The 23717-nt window shown below is 39.8% G+C and overlaps 1 protein-coding gene across 2 annotated transcripts in view; it reads right to left on the reverse strand.

The window, feature by feature from the left end:
- Positions 1–23717, reverse strand: part of LOC128706306 (uncharacterized) — a 160609-nt gene that overhangs the window by 37255 nt on the left and 99637 nt on the right. For both annotated transcript variants that reach the window (XM_070102475.1, XM_070102477.1), the window contains exon 8: positions 21535–21942. In XM_070102475.1, the coding sequence (XP_069958576.1) occupies positions 21535–21942 (408 nt within the window). The remainder of the gene's footprint in view (positions 1–21534; positions 21943–23717) is intronic.

A 23717-nucleotide genomic window follows, 5' to 3' on the forward strand; every position in this document is an offset into this window, starting at 1 on the left:
ATGGGAGGCTGTTGAACAGTTTTGGGCCCCGGACACTTATGGTGTTTTCTCTTAGTGTACCAATTGCGCCCCTACTTTTTATTGGCGGCATTTTGCATCGCCTGCCCAGTCTTTTACTTTCGTAGGGAGTGATTTCTGTGTGCAGATTTGGGACCATTCCTTCCAAGATTTTCCAAGTGTAGATTATGATATATCTCTCCCTCCTGCGTTCCAACGAGTACAAGTCAAGTGCTTTCAAGCGTTCCCAGTAGTTAAGGTGCTTGACAGAACTTATACGTGCAGTAAAGGATCTCTGTACACTCTCTAGATCTGCGATTTCACCTGCTTTGTATGGAGATGTTAATGTACAGCAGTATTCCAGCCTAGAGAGAACAAGTGATTTGAAAAGGATCATCATGGGCTTGGCATCTCTCGTTTTGAAAGTTCTCATTATCCATCCTATCATTTTCTTTGCACGTGCGATCGTGGCACTGTTGTGATCCTTGAAAGTGAGATCCTCAGACATTACTACTCCCAGGTCCCTTACATTATTTTTCCGCTCTATTGTATGGCCGGAGTCAGTAGTATACTCTGTTCTAGTTATTATCTCCTCCAGTTTTCCATAAGGGAGTAGTTGGAATTTGTCCTCATTGAACATCATATTGTTTACCTTTGCCCACTGGAAAACTTTGTTTATATCTTCTTGGAGGTTAACCGCGTCCTCAGCAGATGACAGCCTCATGCAGATCCTAGTATCATCCGCAAAGGATGATACGGTGCTGTGGTGTATATCTCTGTTTATGTCTGATATGAGGATAAGGAATAAGATGGGGGCGAGTACTGTGCCTTGTGGAACAGAGCTCTTCACTATGGCAGCCTCCGATTTAACTCTGTTGACCACTACTCTTTGTGTTCGATTTGTTAGGAAGTTGAAGATCCATCTCCCCACTTTCCCAGTTATTCCTTTAGCACGTATTTTATGGGCTATTACACCATGATCGCATTTGTCAAATGCTTTTGCAAAGTCTGTGTATATTACATCTGCATTCTGATTTTCTTCCAGTGCATCCAAGGCCATGTCATAGTGATCCAGTAGTTGTGAGAGGCAGGAGCGACCTGCCCTGAACCCATGTTGCCCTGGATTGTGCAGATTTTGGGAATCCAGGTGATTTGCAATCCTGCTTCTTAGCACTCTTTCAAAGATTTTTATGATGTGGGACGTCAGAGCTATTGGTCTATAGTTCTTAGCTAATGCTTCGCTGCCACCTTTATGGAGCGGGGCTATATCTGTTGTTTTAAGTGACTGTGGAATTTCACCCATGTCCAAGCTCCTCCTCCATAGTGTACTTATGGCACACGAGAGGGGTTTCTTGCAGTTCTTGATGAAAACAGAGTTCCACGAGTCTGGGCACAGGGCTGAATGCATAGGCATGTTGTCAATGGTTTTTTCGAAATCTATAGGAGTTATGGTAATGTCGGAAATCTGGCATACATTTATGGAGTTTTGAGGCTCATTCATGAAGAAATCATTTGGGTCGTCGATCCTCAGACCGATTAGTGGTTCACTAAACACAGAGTCGTACTGGGATTTCAATATTTCACTCATTTCCTTGTTGTCGTCTGTGTAAGTCCCATCCTGTCTGAGTAAGGGCCCGATACTAGATGTGGTATTTGCCTTGTTTTTGGCATATGAAAAGAAATATTTTGAATTTCTTTCAATTTCACTAATAGCTTTAAGCTCCTCCTGCCTCTCCTGGTTCCTGTAAGAGTCATTTAGCTTAAGTTCGATAGTTTCCACTTCCCTGGTCAGCGCCTCCTTTCGTGTATCAGATATTCTAGCACTCCTGAGGAGCTCAGTGACTCTTCGTCGTCTTCTGTAGAGGGAGCGTCTTTTTCTCTCCAGTTTACTCCTGCTCTTCTTCTTTCTTAGGGGAATATGCCTAGAACATGCTTCGGCTACCAGGAAGTTGATCCTTTCAAGGCACTGGTTTGGGTCCATGTCATTTAAGACATCTTCCCAACATGTTTCGTTTAGGACATGGTTTACCTGGTCCCAGTTGATGTTCTTGTTGTTGAAATTGTATTTTGTGAAGACACCTTCACCGGTACATGCATTCTGCTGTTCAGGACCCCTATGCATGTACGTCTGGACTTCGATTAGATTGTGATCGGAATTAGTTGTTTTTGATATTCTTATGTCTCTTATCAGGTCCTCATTATTTGTGAAGATAAGGTCAAGTGTGTTTTCTAGTCTTGTTGGCTCCACTATCTGCTGGCTTAAGGTGTGTTTTTCGCAGAGACTTAGTAGCTCATGTGTGTGAGACCTTTCATCTGCGCTACCTCCGGGGATTGTTTCAGCTATAACATTATTTGCTACATTTTTCCATTTTGTATGCCTTAGGTTGAAATCACCAAGCAGTAAGATGTTTGGGGATGGAGCTGGACGGTTTTCCAAGCAGTAATCGATTTTCAGTAGCTGTTCCTTGAACTGTTGGGAGGTTGTATCTGGTGGCTTGTATACAACCACAATGACTAGGTTTTGGTTCTCGATCTTTATTGATAGAACTTCAACTACCTCATTTGTGGTGTTCAGCAACTCCGTGCAGATAAGGGACTCTTTGACATACAGGCCAACCCCCCCTTGTTGCCTGTTTTTTCTGTCGCATCTAAAAAGGTTGTAACCACTTATCCATATTTCACTGTCAAAGTGATCTTTTGTGTGAGTCTCTGTGAAGGCTGCAAACATTGCATTAGACTCCACTAGAAGTCCACTGATAAAAGGTATTTTGTTGTTGGTGGATGGCTTAAGGCCCTGTATATTAGCAAATATGAACGAGGTTGTATTCTGTGTTTGTTGGGGGGATTTTGTTATTGGCATCAGTAGTTGTAATTCTGGAGGGCCATGGGTGGCCACTGGCTGCGCCTCCAGTCCAACAAGGCTCCAAGGTGGTGGACTATTTTTGTTATTTCCTTCCATTTTCTTTTTTCGTTTCCTGCCACTAAAAAATCACCTGGAGTTGGGTAGTCGTAGCTACTATTGTTTGTCCTGTGGGGTCTGTGCCTCCTGGTCCCTTTTAGATGGTATGCAGGGCACTCGATGTTGTAACACTGCTTCTGGAGGACCGAGGAGTGGCACATTTTTGGGTGAAAGAAAGTACAGGAAGAAGAGCGACACACTCCTTTAGACAGGAGGTCGCTACATTTTTTGGGATGGTCAAAGTTGCATGTCCCATTTTTTTCCCCTGTTATTCCATGCTTACAGATGCCCCAAGCATAATATTTGCACAAATTCACCTTTGGTTGAGAATTGTTGGGAGGTGTGTTGTCAATTTCTGCAGGTTCTGGGACTGCACTATAATCCTCAGTATCCAAGCCAGGGCCACCCCGTCCTGGATTCCATCTACTTTCCCCAGTAGAGGAAGGAGACTCCTCTCCAACATCTGTACTGTGGGCCACGGTCTTGTGCAATGATGGTTGTATATTTACTGTTTTTGTGGTGGTTTGGGTAGTGTCCCTAGGAGAGTCTGGGCTGGCAGTAAGGCTGGGGGCTGGGTCTGGGTCAGCACTGGGGCTGGGGGATGGGGCTGGGGCTATGACTGTGATGGTTGCATAAGAGTCTACTCCAGAGGAGGGCTCCTCTACTACATCTGTACTAGGGGATATGGCATTGGTAGCTGTGGAGGAGTCTTTAACTGAATCCAGATTTTCACAATGGCTGGGGGCTGGGTCTGGGTCAGCCCTAAGGCTGGGCACTGAACTAGCTGTTGTTTTTGTTTCCCGTGTTTTTTCTAGTGTGTATCTGCTTATTTTTGGGTCAGTTGTTGTAGACTAGGCGTTCTCTGTGTTAGACTTTACTCCTCTCCTATCTTCCCATGCTCTATATATTCCAGGTAGACTATTCAATAGTTCCTCCTTTTTCTCGTGTTTATTGTTTATTAACCTCCTGAGTGCTTTCCTGATATCTATCCATAGTTCCACATCCCTGTTGCAGATCCAGAAACACCTATCTAGATAGATGTCATTTTTGGTTGCAGTGTTTATTCTTGCACAGGTAACATGATGTTTTGAAAAGCAAAGGTTGCATGTACACGGTATACAAGTACATGTACAAGGTATACAAGTACATGTACAAGGTATACAAGTACATGTGCAAGGTATACAAGTACATGTACAAGGTATACAAGTATATGGAAAAGGTATACAAGTACATGTACGAGATATACAAGCACATGTACAAGGTATACAAGTACATGTACAAGGTATACAAGTACATGTACAAGGTACAAAAGTACATGTACAAGGTATATAAGTATATGGAAAAGGTATACAAGTACATGTACAAGGTATACAAGTACATGTACAAGGTATGCAAGTACGACTTGACTTAAGAAATCGTAATGACACGATTGCAAATAAACCATACCCATAGCGCGACGGGCTGGAGTTTTGAGACTCTATGACCGCGGGTTCAATCCCGGCCGGGGGTATGGTTTTTTTATGCAAGTACATGTACAAGGTATACCAATACATGTACAAGGTATACAAGTACATAAATAAATAACAAAAAGGCACAATACCGTGACTGGAACGATACACAAATAACCCGCACATAAAAGACAGAAGCTTACGACGGCGTTTCGGTCCGACTTGGACCATTGACAAAGTCAAGTACATGTACAAGGTATACAAGCACATGTACAAGGTATACAAGTACATGTACAAGGTTTACAAGTACATGTACAAGGTACAAAAGTACATGTACAAGGTATACAAGTATATGGAAAAGGTATACAAGTACATGTACAAGGTATACAAGTACATGTGCAAGGTATACCAATACATGTACAAGGTATACAAGTACATGTACATGATATACAAGAACATGTACATGGTATACAAGTACATGTACAAGGTATACAAATACATGTATAAGGTATACAAGTACATGTACATGGTATACAAGTACATGTACAAGGTATACCAATACATGCACAAGGTATACAAGTACATGTACATTGTATACAAGTACATGTACAAGGTATACAAGTACAAGTACAAGGTATACAAGTACATGTACATTGTATACAAGTACATGTACAAGGTATACAAATACATGTATAAGGTATACAAGTACATGTACATGGTATACAAGTACATGTACAAGGTATACAAGTACAAGTACAAGGTATACAAGTACATGTACATTGTATACAAGTACATGTACAAGGTATACAAGTACAAGTACAATGTATACCAATACATGTGCTAGCGACCACAAATCAATTACATTTAGCATTGAATGGAAGTATGATAGTAGGGATAACTCAGTAACAGTCCCAGATTTTCGCTTAGCAGATTACGATGGGCTTAGAGAACACTTATCATCTGTTGACTGGGGTAACGAAGAGAGCTATCAATATGACAGTTTTCTGAACACAATACATGCTGCTCAAACAACGTTTATCCCTTATAAGGAAATTAGATCAAATAGAAATGACCCAAAATGGATGAATAATAGGCTGAAATATCTATTAGGGCATGAGAAAGGAATTTATAGGCGTATCAAAAGAGGCGAGGGTCATCTTATGATAAGAAAAGCTAAAAGGGACTATGAAATTAAAGTTGCTAGGGATTCTAAAACTAACCCAAAAAATTTTTTCCAGGTATATAGAACAAAAGTCAGAGATAAGATAGGTCCCCTTAAAAATAACTATGGGCATCTTACTGACAAAGAGAATGAAATGTGCTCGATTTTAAATAATTATTTTCTCTCGGTTTTTACACAGGAAGACACTAACAATATTCCGGTAATTAATTTTTATAGTGGATCAGAAGAAGATAAATTATGTAACATCACAGTCACTAGTGAAATGGTTGTGAAGCAGATAGACAGACTGAAGCAAAATAAGTCACCGGGTCCTGATGAGGTTTTTTCAAGGGTTCTAAAGGAATGCAAAATGGAAGTCTGTGAACCATTAACTAATATTTTTAATTTATCTCTTCAAACAGGTGTAGTGTCTGATATGTGGAAGATGGCTAATGTAATTCCTATTTTTAAAACAGGGGACAAGTCGTTACCGTCAAATTTCCGCCCAATAAGCCTGACCTCAATTGTAGGCAAATTACTAGAGTCAATTATAGCTGAGATTATAAGAAGCCATCTCGATAAGCACAGCTTGATTAATGATACTCAGCATGGATTCACAAGAGGCCGGTCTTGTCTAACTAATTTATTAACTTTCTTCAGTAAAGCTTTTGAGGCTGTTGACCACGATAAAGAATTTGATATTATTTACTTAGATTTTAGTAAGGCATTTGATAGAGTTCCGCACCAAAGACTGTTGAAGAAAGTAGCAGCTCATGGCATTGGGGGAAGAGTGCTCTCGTGGATTGAATCATGGCTCACAGACAGGAAGCAAAGAGTGTCCATAAATGGGGTTAAATCCGAGTGGGGATCAGTAACAAGTGGCGTTCCACAGGGATCAGTCTTGGGCCAGTTGTTGTTTATAATATATATCAATGATCTTGATGAAGGAATTACTAGTGATATGAGCAAATTCGCCGATGACACGAAGATAGGTAGGATAATTGATACAAACGTAGATGTTAGGGAACTTCAGGAGGATTTAGACAAACTCTACTCTTGGTCAGAAAAGCGGCAGATGCAGTTCAATGTAGATAAATGCAAGGTTCTGAAGCTCGGGAGTGTCCATAACCCTAGTACTTATAAGTTAAATAATGTAGAACATAGCCATACAGATTGCGAAAAGGACTTGGGGGTTATGGTAAGCAGCAACCTTAAACCAAGACAACAATGCCTAAGCGTACGTAATAAGGCAAATAGATTACTGGGATTTATATCAAGAAGTGTAAGCAACAGAAGTCCAGAGGTCATACTGCAGCTTTATACATCATTAGTAAGGCCTCACCTAGATTATGCAGCTCAATTCTGGTCTCCATATTACAGAATGGACATAAATTCGTTAGAAAACATTCAGCGTAGGATGACTAAATTAATACATAGCATTAGAAATCTTCCTTATGAAGAAAGATTGAAGACTCTTAAGTTACATTCACTTGTTAGACGAAGAATGAGGGGAGACCTGATCGAAGTGTATAAGTGGAAGATAGGTATTAATAAAGGGAATATTAACAAGGTCTTGAGGATATCTCTCCAAGAGAGAACCCGCAGTAATGGATTTAAATTAGATAAGTTTAGATTTAGAAAGAACATAGGAAAGTATTGGTTTGGAAATAGGGTAGTTGATGAGTGGAACAGTCTACCTAGTTGGGTTATTGAGGCTAGGACTTTGGGTAGTTTCAAATTTAGGTTGGATAAGTACATGAGTGGGAGGGGTTGGATTTGAGAGGGACTTTCACATCAGAGCTTATTTCTTGGGTGGCATTGAAAATTGGGTTGGTCAAATGCTTGTTAGTGGGATGAATTGTAAAGGACCTGCCTAGTATGGGCCAACAGGCCTGCTGCAGTGTTCCTCGTTTCTTATGTTCTTATGTTCTTATGTATAAGGTATACAAGTTCATGTACAAGGTATACAAGTACATGTAAAAGGTATACAAGTACATGTACAAGGTATACAAGTACATGTACAAGGTATACCAATACATGTACAAGGTATATAAGTACATGTACAGGGTATACAAGTATATGTACTAGGTATACAAGTACTTGTACAAGGCATACCAATACATGTACAAGGTATATAAGTACATGTACAGGGTATACAAGTACATGTACAAGGTATACAAGTACATGTACAAGGTATACAAGTACATGTACAAGGTATACAAGTACATGTACAAGGTATACAAGTACATGTACAAGGTATACAAGTACACGTACAAGGTATACAGACCATAGCTGACATCAGTGACATACTACTATATAGAAAGTCCCTTGTTATGCTGAGCATTTCCCGCAAATTAGGTCAGTTTTGTCCCAGGATGTGACCCACACCAGTCCACTAACACCCAGGATGTGACCCATACCAGTCCACTAACACCCAGGATGTGACCCACACCAGTCCACTAACACCCAGGATATGACTCACACCAGTCCACTAACACCCAGGATATGACTCACACCAGTCCACTAACACCCAGGATATGACTCACACCAGTCCACTAACACCCAGGATATGACTCACACCAGTCCACTAACACCCAGGATATGACCCACACCAGTCCACTAACACCCAGGATGTGACTCACACCAGTCCACTAACACCCAGGATGTGACCCACACCAGTCCACTAACACCCAGGATGTGACCCACACCAGTCCACTAACACCCAGGATGTGACCCACACCAGTCCACTAACACCCAGGATGTAACCCACACCAGTCCACTAACACCCAGGATGTGACCCACACCAGTCCACTAACACCCAGGATGTGACCCACACGAGTCCACTAACACCCAGGATGTGACCCACACCAGTCCACTAACACCCAGGATGTGACCCACACCAGTCCACTAACACCCAGGATGCCACCCACACCAGTCCACTAACACCCAGGATGTGACCCACACCAGTCCATTAACACCCAGGATGCCACCCACACCAGTCCACTAACACCCAGGATGCCACCCACACCAGTCCACTAACACCCAGGATGTGACCCACACCAGTCCACTAACACCCAGGATGCCACCCACACCAGTCCACTAACACCCAGGATGTGACCCACACCAGTCCACTAACACCCAGGTACCCATTTCAGTGATGGGGAACATAGACAACAGGTGGAAAGAAACACGCTCAATGTTTCTACCCTCGCTGGGGATCGAACCCAGGCCCTCGCCGTGTGAAGCGAGAGTTTTAGCCACTAGGCCACTAAAATCAAAATTACTTCAATATAAATAATAAATTTTGACACAAATGGTACATTAAGCTTCAAGCTGGTCAGAACTTCTTTATCATGTTATGTACATTAAGCTTGAAGCTGGTCAGAACTTCTTTATCATGTTATGTACATTAAGCTTGAAGCTGGTCAGAACTTCGTTATCATGTTATGTACATTAAGCTTGAAGCTGGTCAGAACTTCGTTATCATGTTATGTACATTAAGCTTGAAGCTGGTCAGAACTTCGTTATCATGTTATATACATTAAGCTTGAAGCTGGTCAGAACTTCTTTATCATGTTATGTACATTAAGCTTCAAGCTGGTCAGAACTTCTTTATCATGTTATGTACGTTAAGCTTCAAGCTGGTCAGAACTTCTTTATCATGTTATGTACATTAAGCTTGAAGCTGGTCAGAACTTCGTTATCATGTTATGTACATTAAGCTTGAAGCTGGTCAGAACTTCGTTATCATGTTATGTACATTAAGCTTGAAGCTGGTCAGAACTTCGTTATCATGTTATGTACATTAAGCTTCAAGCTGGTCAGAACTTCTTTATCATGTTATGTACATTAAGCTTCAAGCTGGTCAGAACTTCTTTATCATGTTATGTACATTAAGCTTCAAGCTGGTCAGAACTTCTTTATCATGTTATGTACGTTAAGCTTCAAGCTGGTCAGAACTTCTTTATCATGTTATGTACATTAAGCTTCAAGCTGGTCAGAACTTCGTTATCATGTTATATACATTAAGCTTGAAGCTGGTCAGAACTTCTTTATCATGTTATGTACATTAAGCTTGAAGCTGGTCAGAACTTCTTTATCATGTTATGTACATTAAGCTTGAAGCTGGTCAGAACTTCTTTATCATGTTATGTACATTAAGCTTGAAGCTGGTCAGAACTTCGTTATCACGTTATGTACATTAAGCTTGAAGCTGGTCAGAACTTCGTTATCATGTTATGTACATTAAGCTTGAAGCTGGTCAGAACTTCGTTATCATGTTATGTACATTAAGCTTGAAGCTGGTCAGAACTTCTTTATCATGTTATGTACATTAAGCTTGAAGCTGGTCAGAACTTCGTTATCATGTTATGTACATTAAGCTTGAAGCTGGTCAGAACTTCTTTATCATGTTATGTACATTAAGCTTGAAGCTGGTCAGAACTTCTTTATCATGTTATGTACATTAAGCTTGAAGTTGGTCAGAACTTCTTTATCATGTTATGTACATTAAGCTTGAAGCTGGTCAGAACTTCTTTATCATGTTATGTACATTAAGCTTGAAGCTGGTCAGAACTTCGTTATGATGTTATGTACATTAAGCTTGAAGCTGGTCAGAACTTCGTTATCATGTTATGTACATTAAGCTTGAAGCTGGTCAGAACTTCTTTATCATGTTATATACATTAAGCTTGAAGCTGGTCAGAACTCCTTTATCATGTTATATACATTAAGCTTGAAGCTGGTCAGAACTTCGTTATCATGTTATGTACATTAAGCTTGAAGCTGGTCAGAACTTCTTTATCATGTTATGTACATTAAGCTTGAAGCTGGTCAGAACTTCGTTATCATGTTATGTACATTAAGCTTGAAGCTGGTCAGAACTTCGTTATCATGTTATGTACATTAAGCTTGAAGCTGGTCAGAACTTCTTTATCATGTTATGTACGTTAAGCTTCAAGCTGGTCAGAACTATCATTATCATGTTATGTACATTAAGCTTGAAGCTGGTCAGAACTTCGTTATCATGTTATGTACATTAAGCTTGAAGCTGGTCAGAACTTCTTTATCATGTTATGTACATTAAGCTTGAAGCTGGTCAGAACTTCTTTATCATGTTATGTACATTAAGCTTGAAGCTGGTCAGAACTTCTTTATCATGTCATGTACATTAAGCTTGAAGCTGGTCAGAACTTCTTTATCATGTTATGTACATTAAGCTTGAAGCTGGTCAGAACTTCGTTATCATGTTATGTACATTAAGCTTGAAGCTGGTCAGAACTTCGTTATCATGTTATGTACATTAAGCTTGAAGCTGGTCAGAACTTCTTTATCATGTTATATACATTAAGCTTGAAGCTGGTCAGAACTCCTTTATCATGTTATATACATTAAGCTTGAAGCTGGTCAGAACTTCGTTATCATGTTATGTACATTAAGCTTGAAGCTGGTCAGAACTTCTTTATCATGTTATGTACATTATGCTTGAAGCTGGTCAGAACTTCTTTATCATGTTATGTACGTTAAGCTTCAAGCTGGTCAGAACTTCTTTATCATGTTATGTACATTAAGCTTCAAGCTGGTCAGAACTTCTTTATCATGTTATGTACGTTAAGCTTCAAGCTGGTCAGAACATCTTTATCATGTTATGTACGTTAAGCTTCAAGCTGGTCAGAACTTCTTTATCATGTTATGTACATTAAGCTTCAAGCTGGTCAGAACTTCTTTATCATGTTATGTACATTAAGCTTCAAGCTGGTCAGAACTTCTTTATCATGTTATGTACGTTAAGCTTCAAGCTGGTCAGAACTTCTTTATCATGTTATGTACATTAAGCTTCAAGCTGGTCAGAACTTCTTTATCATGTTATGTACATTAAGCTTGAAGCTGGTCAGAACTCCTTTATCATGTTATGTACATTAAGCTTGAAGCTGGTCAGAACTTCTTTATCATGTTATGCACATTAAGCTTGAAGCTGGTCAGAACTTCTTTATCATGTTATATACATTAAGCTTGAATTCTGGTCAGAACTAACGTTATCGTGTTATATACATTAAGCTTGAAGCTGGTCAGAACTTCTTTATCATGTTATATACATTAAGCTTGAATTCTGGTCAGAACTAACGTTATCATGTTATGTACATTAAGCTTGAAGCTGGTCAGAACTAACGTTATCATGTTATATACATTAAGCTTGAAGCTGGTCAGAACTAACGTTATCATGTTATGTACATTAAGCTTGAAGCTGGTCAGAACTTCGTTATCATGTTATATACATTAAGCTTGAAGCTGGTCAAGTACGGCAGTTTAAAACTATCACAAGAAATACGGCATTTTCTTGCAAATTTGGACCTACACACCAGAAATCAACATAAACTGCAATATAAGATTAACTAACTTGTAAGAAAGTATTATATCCATAACTTATCGTCCATAACTTATCGTCCATAACTTATCGTCCATAACTTATTGTCCATAACTTATCGTCCATAACTTATCGTCCATAACTTATCGTCCATAACTTATCGTCCATAACTTATCGTCCATAACTTATCGTCCATAACTTATCGTCCATAACTTATCGTCCATAACTTATCGTCCATAACTTATCGTCCATAACTTATCGTCCATAACTTATCGTCCATAACTTATCGTCCATAACTTATCGTCCATAACTTATCGTCCATAACTTATCGTCCATAACTTATCGTCCATAACTTATCGTCCATAACTTACCGTCCATAACTTATCGTCCATAACTTATCGTCCATAACTTATCGTCCATAACTTATCGTCCATAACTTATCGTCTATAACTTATCGTCCATAACTTATCGTCCATAACTTATCGTCCATAACTTATCGTCCATAACTTATCGTCCATAACTTATCGTCCATAACTTATCGTCCATAACTTATCGTCCATAACATATCGTCCATAACTTACCGTCCATAACTTATCGTCCATAACTTACCGTCCATAACTTATCGTCCATAACTTATCGTCCATAACTTACAAATGTTTAAGAAAGGTCTTGAGAACACAGATGTAACTGGTATATTAAACAACTAACGTAAGATAATCAAATAATATAAAATCTGTGAATTTTCTGGTCAAAACAGATTTTCTTTAACCGTCCTACAAAAACCAATTAACAAAATTAGCATATGATAACTTACACAACATTAAGAGACACTTTACCTTCAGGAAAATTTATTAGAACTAAAAATTTATAGATGATCAGTAATTTATTTTGTAGTTTATGAGGAGATCTCAAAAATTGTGCCAACACAGCCTGTAGACATGCAACTTCCCATCCATTGAACCTTGATAAACCATCCCACTGGCTGGGATAGAACCCACGGTCAGAGAGTCCGGTGGCCCGGTGGCCTGGTGGTTAAAGCTCCCGCTTCACACACGGAGGGCCCGGGTTCGATTCCCGGCGGGTGGAAACATTTCGACACGTTTCCTTACACCTGTTGTCCTGTTCACCTAGCAGCAAATAGGTACCTGGGTGTTAGTCGACTGGTGTGGGTCGCATCCTGGGGGACAAGATTAAGGACCACAATGGAAATAAGTTAGACAGTCCTCGATGACGCACTGACTTTCTTGGGTTATCCTGGGTGGCTAACCCTCCGGGGTTAAAAATCCGAACGAAATCTTATCTTATCTTATCTTAAAACTCTGGGTTTCATGACTCTCTGGCCGCGTGTTCTAACCCCACCCATGGTATAGTTTGTTTGCTATCATATCATTATAGTTTCGTGAGATATTGAACCTTGATGATATACACAGTTATATTTTAATCAAAGGAAAGGACAAAACCTGTAAGGGTCAAATAGCACCTGTGGAATATGAGACATTTAAATCCAGTTCATGCAAGGGCACGATAAGTCAAGTTCCTTGGATCAAGAGCCCCTTACCTGCATCAGTGGGGAAATATTACAATAAGATGGAGACGTTCTCCTACAACCACATGTACACAAAAATATGGGAGTGTCCTGTGTAGTATAGATCATGAGGGAGCCACCCATGCAAATAGTGCCATGAATCTTGCACAAGTTATATTACACAAGTTGAAAGAGATTGTTTGGTTGCAATGTTGTTATTAATTAAATACCACTCGTACGTGGTTACAATATATATATATATATATATATATATATATATATATATATATATATATATATATATATATATATATATATACAGTAGACCCCCGCTTAACGATCACCTCCAAATGCGACCAATTATGTAAGTGTATTTATGTAAGTGCGTTTGTACATGTATGTTTGGGGGTCTGAAATGGACTAATCTACTTCACAATATTCCTTATGGGAAAAAATTCGGTCAGTACTGGCACCTGAACATACTACTGGAATGAAAAAAGTTCGTTAACCGGGGGTCCACTGTATATATATATATATATGTCGTGCCGAATATGTAAAACTGGTCAATTAGCAAGAACTCATTTAAAATTAAGTCTTTTCTAAAATTTTCTCTTGTACGTTTAAAGATATATTTTTTTCATTAATGTTAATGTAAATATTTTTAATTTTGCTCCAAAAGAATCTTAGAAAACTTACCTAACCTTATTATAACAAGAGCAATTTATTTTAGCCTAACCCAACTAAATATGTTTTAGATTTGTATACAATAATTTAATACTAAACAAACACAGTGAAATATATTTTTTTCGTTAGGTTCAGAATGATTTTTGCGAAATTATTGCATACACAAATTTTCGCTTGTCCTATATGGCAAGATGAGCGTTGCTATTTAAGCCAAGATCGCAGGTTCTGCCTATTCGGCACGACATATATATATATATCACGAAATCATAATACTATGATTACAGACAAACTACACCATGGGTGAGGATAGAACCTGCGATCAGAGAGTCTCAAAACTCCAGACCGTCACGTTAGCCACTGGACCAGCTAGCCACAATAAGATTCATCCAACTAGGTATATTTCTACACCATAGGAAGGTTACCATAGGCCACCACTGTGACCACAAATGCAAGTTTTTACAGACAAATCTCCTGCTAGCGTGGCCGTGACGAGCTCTAGCTCAAGTCTCCTCGAAACCGTCAACATGACTCACGAAATCATAATGACACAATTGTTGACGGCTTTGAGGGGACTTGAGCTAGAGATCGTCAAGGCCACGCTAGCGAGAGATTCGTCTGCAAAAACTTGCATTTGTGGTCACAGTGGTGGTCTATGCTAACCTTCCTATGGTGTAGAAATATACCTAGCTGGATGGATCTTATTGTAGGCAGCTGACTCAGTGGCTAACGCGATGGTCTGGAGTTTTATGTCTCTCTGTTTGCGTAAACTTATCTTAAATATATTTAGTTGGATTAGGCTAAGTTAAACTGCGCTTGTTATAACAAGGCCACGTAAGTTTTCTAAGGTTCTTTTGGTACAAAATTATTAATTTTTACATTAACACAAAGAAAAAAATATATCTTTAAATGTATAAGAGAAAATTTTAGATAGGACTTAATTTTAAATGAGTTCTTGATAATTGACCAGTTTTACCTATTCAGTACGATATATATATATATATATATATATATATATATATATATATATATATATATGTGTATATATATATGTATATATATATGTGTATATATATATATATATATTGTAGTGATACTGGTCCTGTGGGGAGCAGCAGCAGGATAATACTGCACCACCTCTAGGGGCCCTTAACAACAACAACAGTTTGGTGTGTGTCATGGGCACCAACACATGGTGTGTGATTCTCTCCTACTTTATCCATTTATCAGCGATGCAGATTACATGGTGAGTTTAAATATGTGGCCTGTAGTTATAACTTTTCTCTTGACATATGCAAGACATCACCATCCCTGTAGAAGCCATTATTAGATGTACTAGTCATTATATTTTGTTGTTGCAGAAGTACTATGAAGATTCTATGTTCAATAAAGCCTAGAGATAAGGCCTGTGTTTCTATCACAACAATTTATTGAACATAGAATCCTGGGCTACCTGGTGGTGATCCTGCGCTAGACTACATCACAACATGGAGCGTTTACTGAAACCTGAGAGGCTAGACTGTGACCCCAGCTTATCAACGGCTGCTCAGGAATGGAAGCACTGGTTTAAGACTTTCGAAAACTTCTTGGGAGCCCTTCCTAAAGAAGATCTAGATAAACTAAGTCTGCTCATCAATTTTGTGTCACCTAAGATATATGAGGCTATTTCTGAGTGTAATACCTACGAAGATGCTATCAAAACCCTCAAGTCTCAGTATATTAAACCTACAAATGAAATCTTTGCACGCTATCGCCTTGCAACTCGCCGCCAGCAGATTGATGAGTCCTTAGAGGAATACTTTCAAGCACTGAAAATTTTAGGTAAGGACTGTCACTTCCAAGCAGTGACAGCTGCTCAGTATTGTGAAGAGTCCATCAGGGATGCTTTTATCAGTGGCCTGCAATCACCAATAATAAGGCAGCGTTTATTGGAGAATAAAACTCTCGACTTAGCCGCTGCCTTTGACCAGGCAAGAGCTCTAGATTCAGCCCAGAAGAATTCTGAAGTATACAGTACCACTCAGCCTTCTCGAGTGGTAAGTGCTGCAATTCCTGACCAAGACTCTTGCAATGAAGTTACTGGGGAACCTGCCTCAGTGACAGCAGCAGCAGGTACGGTGTGTTTCTTTTGTGGTTTTTCAAGACATCCACGTCCAAAGTGTCCTGCTCGTGAAGCAATGTGCCATAAATGCCACAAGAAAGGTCACTTTGCTAAAGTATGTCGTGCTAATGCATCAACAAGAGCTAGTGCCTCCACACATTCCAGTGATCATGCGACTCTAGCAACAGTGACTTCTGCGGCTACTCCAAATTCACTGTCAAAGGCAGTTGTGAAAGTATTCATCAAAGGAACAGAAGTAGATGGTCTTATTGATAGTGGCAGCTCAGAGAGTTTCATCAACCTTGACTTAGTTAAACGGCTCTCCTTGACTCTACATCACTCATCAGGTACCGTTTCCATGGCATCAACATCTCTCTCTATTCAGACCTTAGGGTTTTGTAAGGTAAATCTCAGAGTTAATGGAAAGGATTATCAAGATGTACATTTAGCTATTCTGCCACAACTGTGCTCTGATGTTATCCTTGGTCAGGACTTTCAGAAGCTGCATGGTAGTGTCACCTTAACATATGGAGGTGAACTGCCTCCTCTTGTTGTCTGTGGACTTAGCACTTTAAGGGTAGACCCACCAAAGCTGTTTGCAAATCTTACCGCGGATTGCCATCCTATATCAGCTAAGTCACGCCGCTATGTTCATTGAGAAAGAAACTCAGAGGCTGCTGAAGGAGGGTATTATAGAACCGAGTGATTCCCCTTGGCGTGCACAGGTTGTTGTTGTTAAAGATGGTTATAGGAAACGGAGACTGGCTATCGATTACTCTGAGACAATCAACAAATTTACACTTCTTGATGGGTACCCTCTACCTCGAATTGACGATACAGTGAACAAAATTGCTCAGTACTACGTGTTTAGCACAATTGATCTGCAGAGTGCCTATCATCAAGTCCCTATAAGGAATGAAGATAAACCATACACAGCGTTTCAGGCTAGTGATGGCCTGTATCAGTTTACCAGAGTCCCTTTTGGAGTCACCAATGGGGTAGCCTGCTTCCAACGAATTATGGATTCACTCATTCAGGAAGAGCAACTCATGGGAACCTACGCGTATTTAGATAATGTTACCATTTGTGGCAAGACCCAGGAGGAACATGATGCAAACCTTGATAAGTTTTTGGAAGCCGCCAAGAAGAAAAATATCAGTTACAATGAGGAAAAGTGCACTTTTTCAACTAAAAGGCTTAGCATCCTTGGTTATGTAGTGGAAGGAGGTTCAATATTCCCAGACCCTGAACGACTACCACCTCTACGGGAACTTCCAATGCCTCAAGACAAAAAGTCACTCCGAAGAACTCTTGGTCTCTTTGCTTATTACTCACAATGGATCTACAACTATTCAAGTAAAGTCCGCCCATTGAGTGCTACCACATTTCCTGTGACAAAGGAAGCAGAAGCCGCTTTCCATACTCTCAAACAGGACATTGAAAACTCAGTAGTTCAAGCCATTGATGAGTCCCTACCATTCGAAGTGGAAACGGATGCATCTGACATTGCCATTGCTGCAGTCTTATCTCAGGCAGGACGACCAGTAGCCTTCTTTTCGAGAACTTTTCAAGGATCAGAGAAATGTTATGCTGCTGTAGAAAAGGAAGCCCAGGCCATCATAGAAGCAGTTCGCCACTGGAGGCATTATTTAACTGGTAGACATTTCACCATAAGGACTGACCAACGGTCCGTGATGTATATGTTCGACAAGAGGCACAAAAGTAGGATAAAGAATGACAAGATATTACGCTGGAGGATGGAACTATCGTGTTATGACTTTGATATTCTGTACCGACCGGGTCAAGAGAACATCTCATCTGATGCATTCTCTAGGTCCCACTGTGGAGCAGCATGTCATGATTTGCAATCACTCTCAGCTCTCCACAAGGCTTTGTGTCACCCAGGAGTTACACGCCTGTACCATTTTGTCAAATCAAAGAACATGCCCTACTCAGTGGAAGATGTGCGACAAGTGATCAGAGCATGCAGAGTATGTGCAGAGTGCAAGCCAAACTTTCATCAGCCAGAGAAGACTCATCTCATAAAATCCACCCAGCCTTTCGAAAGATTGAATATAGATTTCAAAGGACCTCTACCAAGCACAAATCAGAATAGGTATTTCCTTAACATAGTAGATGAATATTCAAGGTTTCCCTTTGTATTCCCCTGTGCAAATATGGCTGCTTCAACTGTTATTAGTTGTCTTTCACAGTTGTTCTCTATTTTTGGTATGCCAGCTTATATCCATTCAGACAGGGGATCCTCGTTCATGAGTAACGAACTTCAGGAGTTTTTGGCTAGCAAAGGTATTGCCTGCAGCAGAACAACAAGCTACAACCCTCAAGGCAATGGTCAAGTGGAGCGGTTCAATGGTACTATATGGAAGGCAGTTACAATGACATTAAAGTCGCGCAATCTACCTGTTCAACACTGGCAAACTGTCCTACCTGATGCTCTTCACTCTATTAGATCACTGCTGTGCACAGCTACTAATGCAACCCCTCATGAAAGACTCCTCAACTATTCACGTCGTTCCTCTACGGGAGCCTCCGTGCCCACTTGGTTATGTCATCCTGGACCCGTTCTCCTGAAGAGTCACCGTAGGATGAACAAGACGGATCCTTTAGTGGAAGAGGTAGAGCTCCTGCAAGCTAATCCACATTACGCCCACATTCGCTACCAAAATGGTGAAGAGACTACAGTATCTACAAGACATTTAGCCCCAGTTGAAATCCCTATTAGTGTGGAATCTCAAGATACACCAATAGATGTGAAAGATGCTTCGTTTTCTCCTGGAAAGCCCCTTGAGACTACCCCTATGGAAATAGAGGATTCTGCTCCAGCAGTTAATCAAACCCCGCTGGAAAATATCGAACCTGGTGAAGAGGCTCAAGGGCTACGAAGGTCGGGACGTGTACGTCGCCCACCTAACAGTTTGGGAGATTACTGTCTCTGATATTTTAGAAGGGGGAGATTGTAGTGATACTGGTCCTGTGGGGAGCAGCAGCAGGATAATACTGCACCACCTCTAGGGGCCCTTAACAACAACAACAGTTTGGTGTGTGTCATGGGCACTAACACATGGTGTGTGATTCTCTCCTACTTTATCCATTTATCAGCGATGCAGATTACATGGTGAGTTTAAATATGTGGCCTGTAGTTATAACTTTTCTCTTGACATATGCAAGACATCACCATCCCTGTAGAAGCCATTATTAGATGTACTAGTCATTATATTTTGTTGTTGCAGAAGTACTATGAAGATTCTATGTTCAATAAAGCCTAGAGATAAGGCCTGTGTTTCTATCACAACATATATATATATATATATATATATATATATATATATATATATATATATATATATATATATATATATATATATATATATATATATATATATATAATGTGTGTAATGAGCTATTGAGCTACAGTAAACTGCCAATTAAAACGGTTTTCTTTATAACGTTTTCTCCATTGAACTATTGTCAAATTGCGGCATATTCTCGCTTTACACTTCGTAAAATTTAATTTAAACTGTCCTGCTTCTCGGTAGGGAAAAATTTCATCGGTGCAAGCTGCATGAATGACTTATTATCTGACCTGATTTACTTATTTTCTGAATGACCTGAATGATTTACTGACTGGCTTACTTGACTGACTGACCTACTAACTTGACTGATTTACTGATGTGACTGACTTGCTGACATGACTGACCAGTTTGACTGATTTACTGAATGACTTTACTGGTTGACTTACTGATTTACTGAATGACTTTTTTATATACTGACTGCTTACTACTTGACTAACTGACTTCAACGAGATACTACTGTTGGCTTACTGACTTGACTGACCAACTTTATAGATTTAATGAATGACTTGACTAACTTGAATGAGTGACCTACTGACTCACCTGACTGGGCTGACTTACTGACTACACTACCATCCACCTCAGCCTAGATGGGCCTCGGGATGCCTTTCCACAATTTAAGGTAAGAAATATTATTTAAGGTAAGAAATATTATTTCTGTTGCATTTCTAGCCTTAAGCAACAGAAAAACATACATTGTAGCAATAATGAACAACAACTGCATTATTATTTTTATTTTTGTAAGATTTGTAGGCCTAAATAAAAGGTGTTTGGCTTTTTGAGGGGTCCCAGGAACCTAACACTATTTTTCCCATAAGTTCATCAGTTCCATTAACACAGATTCGCCTAACACTGCATTTTCAGGAACCTAACTATCGTCTTAATCGACGGTTTACTCCGTGGGTGGATAACGAAAGATAACCCTGAGCCATTTCAGTTAACGTTCCTCTCCGTAAGTGTTCAGAGGAAGTGAAGAGTCTGTTTATTTACAGCTTCCACGCCTTACAAAACATGTAATATATGCAAGGAATGGAATACACCCTTAATGATTGGAAGTCAAAGCTTCTGTTGATTCAGTAGAGAGAGAGAGTGGTTCCTAACCTGTCATTGAGTTCCAATTAATTTATAGCAGAGGTCTTTGAAATGTCAATTATTTTGAGACTATGAATTGGGTGCACATACCCAGATTTCAAAATTTTTAACACAAATAGAAGGGTAAGTATCATGGAGGGATTGGCTAATATAAATAAAAGTTACCAGCAGATACACATATACACATATAAGTGGAAGATAGGTATTAATAAAGTGGGTATAAATAAAGTCTTAAGGATCTCTCTCCAAGAGAGAACCCGCAGTAATGGATTCAAATTAGATAAGTTAAGATTTAGAAAGGATATAGGAAAGTATTGGTTTGGAAATAGGGTAGTTGATGAGAGGGACAGTCTACCTAGTAGGGTTATTGTAGCTAAAACCTTGGGTAGTTTCAAGTTTATGTTTAATAAATACATGAATGAGATGGGTTGGATTTGAATGGGACCTGCACATGAGTAAATTGATTTGTCAGAGCTTATTGTTAGGGTAGCATTGAAGGTGGGTTGGGCAAATGTTCTGTTAGTGGGATGTATTTGTGAAGGACCTGCCTAGCATGGGCCCACAGGCCTGCTGCAGTGTTCCTCCACTCTTATGTTCTTATGTAAATACACAAATAACCCTCACGTAGGAGAGAGAAACTTACGACAACGTTTCAGACGTTGTAACCTGCTATCTATGTGCGGGTTATTCATGTATTGTTCCAGTCACGGTATTGTGCCTTTTTCTTCTTCACAAATAATATATAAAATACACAAAAGATAGGTACAGATGTAAGAAAATGATGAACTAAATATATGTACAGAAGTGAGATTACCTCTCGTCAAATGAGCCTACCATATTGTTTCTGGTGTCGCTGAGAGCGGGTACAAGACTGATGTATCTGTCGGTGGTGGGTGAACTGCCATCATCACAAAGGCAGAAACAGTAGGAACAGTGATACCAGAATCTCCACCAGGAATTTACCTTGATGACAGACCCACTACAAGGTTCAGATGACCCCAGCAGAATACCATTACCATACTTGATGGACTCATATCGACGGTATAACTTCCTGGAATGGCATATACCGGAATATGCATGGTTATACTGGCAGTCATGAAGGGTACCCATACATCGACGTCTCTTGCCACAGTACTGGATTTCATGTATGTAGCAGCCTTCACTCTTAGCATGCTGATAGTATGCACAGTTCTGTGAACAAGACCCATCTGTGCTCATGTCCACTTCATTCTCTACGTAACCCTGAAACAGAATTATTTAATCTAGAGAGGTTGCGTTACATTCCGCAATATTATTTCTGTACACATACATACATATCACCATGGAATTCAAAATTTTAAATGGCACGCACAAGGAAAACAAGTGTGCCATATATATCAATGATGAAACATGGAAAAAATGCTCCCAAATAAGCCATACAGTCATGAGAAAATATTTCTTCAGCCTGAGAGTAGAGTGAGCGTATGAAGAAACGGAGACAAAGCCCAGAAATATAGATTCTCTTCTCTGGACAAGCAGAAATCGTAGATAAAAGTTTTGTCTCTTCATATGCTTTGGACCTAGACGGAAAAATCTGGTAAATCAGAACAGCAATGCTAAATTTGAGGGATGAGAGGGGAAAAAAGGTAATAATGAGTAGCAGTAGATGAGATAATAGTTGTCCTGAGGCCCATGTTGGATGAGGAAAGGGAAAATTGTTTAAAAATTTTCAGAAGGAAGAAATTGAGATGTGATATAAAAGGAAATATATTGGAGAACAAGAACAATGAACTGATATAACTAATAAAAAGAGATGTAAGCCACCAGACCCCGGTGGCCTGGTGGCTAAAGCTCCCGCTTCACACACCGAGGGCCCGGGTTCGATTCCTGGCGGGTTGGAAACATTTCTACACGTTTCCTTACACCTGTTGTCCTGTTCACCTAGCAGCAAGTAGGTACCTGGGTGTTAGTCGACTGGTGTGGGCGGCATCCTGGGGGACAAGATTGAGCACCACAATAGAAATAAGAAATATTGGGTTATCATGGATGGCTAACCCTCCAGGGTTAAAAATCCGAACAAAATCTTATCTTGACACAGGAAATGAAAGAGCTAGAGATCGTAGAGAATCTGTGTGAGAGAATAGACAGTGTAGTAATAATGAAGGAAAATTAATTAACATGGGGATCTGGAAATGAAAATTGAGGAAAGTCATTGGCGTAAATAACCTCAGGAGACTGGAAAGAAATAACCTCAGGAGACTGGAAAGAAACAACCTCAGGAGACTGGAAAGAAACAACCTCAGGAGACTGGAAAGAAACAACCTCAGGAGACTGGAAAGAAACAACCTCAGGAGACTGGAAAGAAACAACCTCAGGAGACTGGAAAGAAACAACCTCAGGAGACTGGAAAGAAACAACCTCAGGAGACTGGAAAGAAATAACCTCAGGAGACTGGAAAGAAACAACCTCAGGAGACTGGAAAGAAACAACCTCAGGAGACTGGAAAGAAACAACCTCAGGAGACTGGAAAGAAACAACCTCAGGAGACTGGAAAGAAACAACCTCAGGAGACTGGAAAGAAACAATCTCAGGAGACTGGAAAGCAATGGAGATATAGAGAGAAAGAGGACTGTGAAACGAAGTTACTACCGCAGTTTCACCCTTGGGTAGACAGAGCAACAGACAATGCCATAATGTCTATCTTCCCACAGGCGGAAACTCGAGGTGAACTAAGATATATATATATAAATAGTAAGTAAATAAAAACGATCTATAACTAAAATTTGAGAGCAAAGAAAGATAAGGTTCAATTCTCTCAATTAAGAATATGGAGAAGAGACACAAGGAATAAGAGCTTGAGCAGGATAAACCCAATGGGAAAAATACAGGATACTTAAGACAAAGTGTTAGTTCTGATAAGTTCTGGCTCTCGGGGTAGCTGGGCTGAAAATTAAGCAGTAGGCACATATACCAGATACCTTTCGTTTACCAAGGGTATACCAAATACCTTTGGTGTTTGTGCCTGGGAATCTATTACA

This window comes from Cherax quadricarinatus, chromosome 81, assembly GCF_038502225.1.
Source record: "Cherax quadricarinatus isolate ZL_2023a chromosome 81, ASM3850222v1, whole genome shotgun sequence".
Taxonomy (NCBI): Eukaryota; Metazoa; Arthropoda; class Malacostraca; order Decapoda; family Parastacidae; genus Cherax; species Cherax quadricarinatus.